Genomic DNA, 7,950 nt, shown 5'->3' with positions numbered 1-7,950 from the left:
CACACACACACACACACACACACACCTGCTTCCACTTCCCAGGTGCTGGGGTTAAAGGCCTGTACCACGCCTGGCTCCCAGCTGTTCTCTAGAGCTGACTGTGGCTGTACCAGGAAGAAATGGGAGTCGAGGACATTGCTCAGGTCGATACACACTCATCTGGAGAGGCAGGGACACCCTGGCGGACACCCAGAGGGACTCCTTACCTCAGGGCAGCTGTATTCTTGGATCCGACTGGGATGAGGTTTGTAGGTGACCCAAACTGTCTTGGAAGTGGAGAGTACAGGAAAGTCCAGTGGACAAGGAGCAGACCTGGATTCCAGAAGCCCAGGACGCATGCGTGAGGGGGAAAAAGAAGAGCAATTAGAGTTCCAAACTCTACTCTCACCTGCGGTGTGGCCCCAGGGTAGTCGCTTGCTCTCTCTGGAAAATTACAAGATCCTGCCAAGCCCACCTCAGAGTTAAACTCGGTGTTTAGCCCTGAACCTTCACAAATAGGTTTTGTTGTTTTTCATTTAAATGTTATATTTAGGCTGGGCAGTGGTAACGCATGCCTTTAATCCCAGCACTTCGGAGGCCAGCCTGGCTTACAAGAGCTAGTTCCAGGACAGGCTCCAAAGCTACAGAGAAACCCTGTCTCAAAAACAACAGCAACAAAAAGTTATATTTATTTCTTTACATGGTGACAAAGTTCCTTATTCAAGGGTCCCAACTGGACCCAAGGGGGTTTTCTCCAGCTCCTGGCTAACATTGCTGTGGATGGAGCATCCACAGAAGGGACTCTGAACGTCGGCCCTCACCCATCCGGTACATGCCGCCCTCTCTGCAGTCAGTCATGAGTAGATGGGTCCAGCGACTATGTGAGAAGAGGAGCTACTTGGCGCTTGAATAAAATACACATTCATGAACCCAAGAGGGACGTGAAAGAAAAGTCTAGGACTAGTAAGATGGCTCGGTGGGTAGAGGCTTGTACCCCCAAGTCTGTCAGCCTGCATTCAATCCCAGGGACCCAAAGATGGAAGGTCAGAGCCAATGCCACAACGTTGTTCTTTGATCTCTGTGGCATATACTCATATATGTGCCCAAACACAAACAGAAAGGAAATAAATGTCAAAACAAAAATTTAATTTCTACTGAATGGACTAAAGGATGGCCACAAGCAACGTCCTGTTGGTACAGGTAAGGTGTTTGTTGTCAGAAGAAGACGTGAGCCAGGCATGTTGTCATGTGCTTATAATTCCAGGACTCGAGAGCTAGAAGCAGGAGGGGGTCAAGAGTTCAAAAGTCAGCTTTAGCTGCACACTGAGTCTGAGGCCAGCCTGGTCTACATAGTGAGTTTTAGGACAGTCAGCGCAACTCTGCTCAAAAAAAAAAAAAAAAAAAAGGACCAACAGAAACCAGCAGCTGAGCAATAGCGCAAACCTCCAGGACCCCGTCCTGACACTTGCTGTTTTCTGGATGCTTTCCCGTTCACTGGGTGGCTTGCGCTGTACCCTCAGCGGCTTATGAGCCGGGTCACCCCTGTTTTTCAGGTCAGAAGATGGAGACTCGGAGAGCCCTGATGTCCTAACTAAGCTCCAAGCCTGCCCAGCAGAGGAGAACTTTCTGTCTCAGACACTTACTGCAGCTTGCTGGCTGGCTTCTTGGAGCGAGGGTTTCTCTGGAAGAACTCTCTGGTGGCCTTTGTCTTCTGTTTCTTCTTGAACATCTTGTCTGCCCTGTTTGAATCCACAGCAGGACTGTCCCTAGGCAAAGAAGCAAGGAGGTGGTTTGTTATGGCCTGAACAGTGTCTGTCACCACAGAGTCCTGCCCCAGCTCAGGAGACCCCCAGCGGCATTGGCCAAGGTTGGCGTTCCCCAGCAAACATCCCTGATTATCATTAACTATTTATCTGAACAATACCAGGCCAAGAGGGAAACAGAACCCACACTTATACCTACTAAATGTAGACACGAAGAGGTTAAAATCACACAAACACAATATATACTTTATATATTTTAATTTACACAAACTGTGATTTTTTTTTAAGATTTTCTTTTTTTTTTTGTATGTGTATGTGTGTCTACATGTAAGTATGCATACACAGAGATGAAAAGAGGGCTTCAGATCCCTTGGAGTTAGAGGTCTAGGCTGCTGTGAGCTGCCCAGTGCCCGGGACCGGAACTTAGGCCAGATCCTCTGCAAGAACGGTTTGTGTTCCCATCCACCATCTCTCCAGACACACACACACACACACACACACACACACACACACACACACACACACAGAGTTGTAGAGATGAAAGTATACATAATGGGGAAGCAGGTACATCTTAATAAACTTCAGAAGAGAGATTTGAGCGCTCATCACACCGTCAGGGGTCACCTAAGGTGCTGTTAGACTTTTCCAACCCTGGCTTCACCCAAAACGAGACCCTGGGCCAGGAGTGCATTCACTCCCATTGCCCTAGAACAGAGTGCACCCAGTGTGCGCAGGAGGGAGGCAGAGGGATGGCATCACCCCATCAACAGGCACGTTCCACATAGCCCCTCACTGGGGAGAAGAGGGCACAAAGGGTAAATTATTGTCCCACAGACAAGAAGAGCCGGTGGGGCCTAGGCAGTCATAAGGGTGGAAACCTCACTTAGCTGGCCCCCTCCCCTGAGCAAAGGCGAGAACATGTCCTGGGGAACTTACACCAGAGGCTTGTGGAGGGCTTGCTTCCTGGTGCCCGGTGCTGCCAAGCTGGTCAGCTGTGGAGAGGCAGGAGGCCCTGCAGCCGGAGTGAACACACAAGGAGGAGTGAGGTGACAGGAGGGGGTACTGGGTCACTTTGCAGAGATACCAGACGTTATGACACAGCACACTTTTAATCCCAGCACTCAGGAATCAGAGGCAGGTGGATCTCTGTGAACTTGTGGCCAGTCTGGTCTACAGAGTGAGTTCCAGGATAGCCAGAGACAAAATAGTGAGAAGCCATTGTCAAGAAAACCAATTTTTAGAGGTATTTTTTTTGTTCTCTGGTTTTTTACAAACAGGGTTTCTCTGTGTAACAGTCCTGGCTATCTGGGAATTCACTTTGTAGACCAGGCTGGCCTCGAACTCACAGAGATCCTCCTGCCTCTGCCTCCCAAGTGCTGTGATTAAAGGTGTACACCACCACACTTAGCAAACATAATTTTCTTAACTTTTTAAAAAATTTTATGTGTATGTGTGTTTTGCCTACATGTATGACTGTTATGAATATTTAAGTATGTGAAGGCATGTTGCATTTGTTTAACAATGTAAGGATGTGTGTTTAGTTATGGAAAGCTGTGTTACTTTGCCTGCCCAAGGCACCTGGTTGGTCTGATAAAAAGTTTAACGGCCAATAGTGAGGCAGGAGAGGAATAGGCGGGGCTTCCAGGTAGAGAGAATAAATAGGATAGAAAAAAAAGGAGAGAATGAAGGCAAAGAGAGGGAGATGCCAGGGCAAGAAGCTAGGGAGCCGCCAGACAGAAGCAGTGAAAGTAGACATATAGAAGAAAAGTAAAAGGCTGGAGAGATGGCTCAGTGGTTAAGAGCACTGACTCTTCTTCCAGAGGTCCTGAGTTCAATTCCAGCAACCACATGGTGGCTCACAGCCATCTGTAATGAGATCTGGTGCCCTCTTCAGGGGTGCAGGTACACATGCAGGCAGAGTATTGTATTCATAATAAATAAATCTATAAAAAAAAAAGAAAAAAAGCCCCAAGGCAGAAGGTAGATAAAGAGAAACAGGCTAATTTAAGTTAAAAGAGCTAGCCAGTATTGAGCCTAAGCTAGGCTGAGCATGCATAACTCAGAAGTCTCCATGACATGATTTGGGAGCTGGTTGGTGGCCCTAAAAGGCCTGGTATATATGTCTGTGTGCAGTGAAACAGAGGCCAGACACTGTGTGGGTGCTGGAAGAGGAGCCCGTGGTCCTGAGCGCTGAGCCATCTCTCCAGTCTCTGGAAAGATTTTTAAATCTTAAAAACAACAGCAAAAGAGACTGTTGGGACCATTTGGAGTCCTGGCCTCCAGCTGCTCTTCCCTGCTAGAGATCTTTACTTTCCTTCTGATTTGAGTTACTGAAAGCTGTGTCAAAGTTGTTTACCAGCTCTGCTTCACGAGCACTTGTTGCCTTGCCTTGAGGATCAGAGGATAAGGTTTTCACCTGTTGGCCCACCTGACTGTGTTGGGTAGATAAGCCTCCTTGGTGCTATGGAATAAAGGGCTTCTTACCATTGACTAGAGGTCCGTGTCTCTCTGTCTGTGTGTGTGTCTTTGTGTGTTTCAACCTCCAGCCCCTTGCCCGAAGCTTGGGAACGGTATGGTAGTGCATAGAGCGCAGACGGGCGTTGTGCGCTGCAGAGACTCATCAAGATGGTTCAAGACATAAAAGCACCAAGCCTGACAGAGGCAGTTCCGTCCTTGGGACCCTTGTGATTGAAGAAGGGTGTCAACTCCCCCAAGCAGTCGTCCACACATGTACTGTGGGAGGCATCTCACTAGACCCAACAAATAAAAACACAAAATACACGCATGCATGTTCACATGTGTGAACATTTCAAAGGGTTAATAAAAGTATTTTAAAATAATAAGGAAATGAGCTGGGCGGTGGTGCCGCACGCCTTTAATCCCTGTACTCAGGAGGCAGAGGCAGGCAGATCTCTGTAAATTCAAGGCCAGCCTGGCCTACAAGAGCTAGTTCCAGGACAGGCTCCAAAGCTACAGAGAAACCCTGTCTTGAAAAGCTAATAATAATAATAATAATAATAATAATAATAATAATAATAATAATAATGATGAAACATGTGAACAGTAGAATCAGCAAAGAGTGCTCTCCTCAAGGGTAAGATCCAAGGGGATCTGGTGGAGACCCAGGGCAGCAGCTGTGGATGGCAGACCATGCTGGCTCCTGCGGTGACATCAGAGGCTTTCCTGAATGTGCTGTGCTAGAATTTCATAATGAATTCCCAGGGTTGAGGCCTGAACATCTACCTGTGCGAGTAAGCAGGCCTTCATCTTGAAATGGAGAGTATTAATAGGACCACTATTGTGTGTGTGTGTGTGTGTGTGTGCATGCGTGTGTGCACTGAGTGAGTGTTAGTGTGGAGGTGGGCGCTGGGTGTATATATATATAATGTGCATTGGTGTTTTGCCTGTATGTTTGTCTGTGTGAGAGCGTCAGGTCCCCTGCAACTAGAGTTACAGATGGCTGTGAGCTGACATGTGGGTGCTGGGAACCGAAACCAGGTCCCCTGGAAGAACAGTCAGTGTTCTTAAGCAGGAGCCATCTCTCCAGCCTCTCAATTAGATTTTTTAGAGAGACTCACAGATCTGCCTAGGCTCACCAGCCAGGGTCTCCATGGATCTGCCTACCTTCGTGGCCCCAGTGCTAGCTACAGGCGTCTGCTGCTGTACACAGACTTTATGTGGGTTCTGGGGATCAAACTTGGGTCCTCGTGTGTTTACGTTTGTTGGTTAAACATTGTATAAATTGTGTGAGTTCTAAATATAGATGGTTTATTATAGTGAGGCCTTTAATATCAATATTAACCTTATTAATATTTATTTAATTAATATTAATTAATCAAAATTAATTAATTTGGTTTTTGAGAAAGGGTTTCTCTGTATAGTCTTGGCTGTCCTGGAACTTGATCTGTAACCCAGGCTGGCCTCGAACTCAGATATTTGCCTGCTTCTGCCTCTTGAGTGCTGGGATTAAAGGCATGCACCACCATTGCCTGGTTTATTTCTTTAAGATTTATTTTATTTTATCCAGTCAATGGTGGTGCATGCCTTTAATTAACTAACTGGTGTTTCTCAGTTCTACACTGTTAAGTGCTAGTCTCAAGGGACAGAGCAGGGAGACTCATACCTGTGGGTCGCTCTGGGCTGGGCTCCTCCACGGGTGGCAGGGCAGGTGGTGTTGAAGGACCTGAGGGCAGAAGTCTGGAGGCTGCCCCTGCTGCTGTGGCTGCCTGGGGATGTCTGAGCAGCAGTCCAGAACAATGAGGGGATTCAGGTGATGATTCAGGCACTGAGGATCCAGCCTCTGAGCTGTGCGCGTCTGCCGCTGAGTCTGAGGTGTGCGACACTGGTGGCAGGCTTTTTGTGCCTCGGTTGTCGTCAGCGGCCGAGTCCGGTTGACAGCCATCCTTCACTCCTTCCTTCAGGCTTGGGGTTTGAGGATTCACTGGGTCAGTGTCCCTGGGGTCAGTGGGCAGCCCGGGACTCATTTCCGGGCATGGCTGGGATGGGGCCGACGGTGATGCCGGTGACTGCTTAGATGAGGAGCCCCCTGGTGACTCCACAACCCCGCTGGTCCTGGATTCGGGTGTCTGCACTGATGGGGAAGCTGGAGAATGGCCATCCGTCCTGTCCTCTTGGGGAGCCCCCTGAGCATGGGGTAGTGAGGAGTCTTCAAGCTGGTCCCGCTGAGCTGGGGGCTCGTGGCCAAGGGCAACCTCTATCTGGCAGTACACTTCCACCCTGGGGAAAATCACTCTCTTGCTGGGGGAGTCGAGGTAGGCAGCGTCTAGGAGAAACAGCACAGCAGATCTGATATGCTCATAGTCTATTACGGGGGTGTGAGCGAAATCTGTATAAATATGATACAGGGCCAGCCATGGTGGCACACGGTTAGCCCCAGCACTCAGGAGCTGAGCAGAGAAGACCGTGAGGACAAATGAAGGAGGATTTGGACATAAGGAGGTGGGGAAGGTGGGGTTCGTAGAAGGGCTCCAGGAAACTTCTGGGTTTTTTTTTTTTCTTCTTTAAAATAAGGTTTCATGTAGTCCAGGTTGGTCTGGCCTCAAACTTACTATATAGCCAAGGATGACCCTGAACTTCTGATTCCGCCCCCCGCCACCGCTCCCAACTCCCCAGTTCTGGGATTATCTCATGTGCCACACTGCCAGGTTTATGAATACTGGAAATTAAATTTAGATTTTTATGTATGCTAGGCCAGCACTCAGCCCCAGCCTCTCCAGAAAACCTTGGGGATGAGGGATGGCGCATGTGTAGGAGGGAGTGGGGGGTTGGAGGGCTGCTGGTCACAGCTCGGTGCAGACTGGCCTCCTCCAGCTCCTGCGTCTTGTTTTCCACACCACGCGGGCAGCCAGCCGGGCCAGCAGCTTTCCAGCTGCGGGAGTAACTGTGTGGGTGAGAGCTTTTGCAGGGGAGGGAGGAGAGAAAGGGGGCGGGGTCCAGGGTGGCACTATTCTGTGTGCGATGACTGCCTCCCCCGCAACAAGCAGGGAGTAATCTGAGTGCTTCCAAGTGGCGGGTGGGGACTCATGGTGTGGCTCTGGGTACCAGAAGGAATTTCTCAGTAGCTCCTGATCACATCCGGTGGTAGAAGAAAAATCCAAGAGGCCTTGCGTGAGGAATTGGAAGGAACTCACGCGTGGGCGCTGGCGCCACCTGGTGGGTGATGCGCGCGCATCACAGGGCGCCTGGGAAGAACCCGGGCAGGGGACAGGTAGGTGCAGGGGGTGTACCCTGAGCTAAGGAAATGGAGTTGCCTCCAAATAAGTGTCAAATGATAGGATCTTCCTGACCTCAAGTCCCTGACAAATGCCATCACCCAGGAGAGAGTGAATGGTTCCCCAGATTCTGGCCAAGGGATCCTGGCCAGCCCCTCATCCTCCAGGCTCTAGGAGACACAGGGTGTGACTCAGATGTAAACCACCATGGATGTACCTTCCACTCTCATAGTAAACCTCTAGGGTGGTCCCTGCCACTGCCCCCCCCACAGATGGGGAAACTGAGGCCCCAAGAGACTCACTACTGCTCCATAGCACGAAGGTGTCAAGAGCTGGGGTACAAGCCCTTCTTTACAAAACTGGCAACAAGACTTTACAAAACTGGCAACTAGAGCTGAAGTGATTTTTCCTAGGACTCACAGCTCCAGGGTGGGGGTGGGAACTCCTTGCCTCCAAAACCCAGGATGCGCTCGCTC

At 49.5% G+C, this 7,950-nt stretch overlaps 1 protein-coding gene across 1 annotated transcript in view; it reads right to left on the bottom strand.

Moving 5' to 3' along the window:
- Positions 1-7,950, bottom strand: part of Pnpla1 (patatin like phospholipase domain containing 1) — a 37,723-nt gene that overhangs the window by 1,391 nt on the left and 28,382 nt on the right. The window contains 4 exon segments of the mRNA XM_050143600.1: positions 207-312; positions 1,623-1,745; positions 2,679-2,754; positions 5,866-6,525. Coding sequence (XP_049999557.1) covers positions 207-312; positions 1,623-1,745; positions 2,679-2,754; positions 5,866-6,525 — 965 coding nt within the window.

This window comes from Alexandromys fortis, unplaced genomic scaffold (assembly GCF_014885135.2).
Source record: "Alexandromys fortis isolate MF-2015 unplaced genomic scaffold, M_Fortis_MF-2015_v1.1 scaffold_9, whole genome shotgun sequence".
NCBI lineage: Eukaryota > Metazoa > Chordata > Mammalia > Rodentia > Cricetidae > Alexandromys > Alexandromys fortis.
The sequence above is the reverse complement of the archived record's forward strand: the minus strand, read 5'-3'. Positions and strand labels throughout refer to the sequence as shown.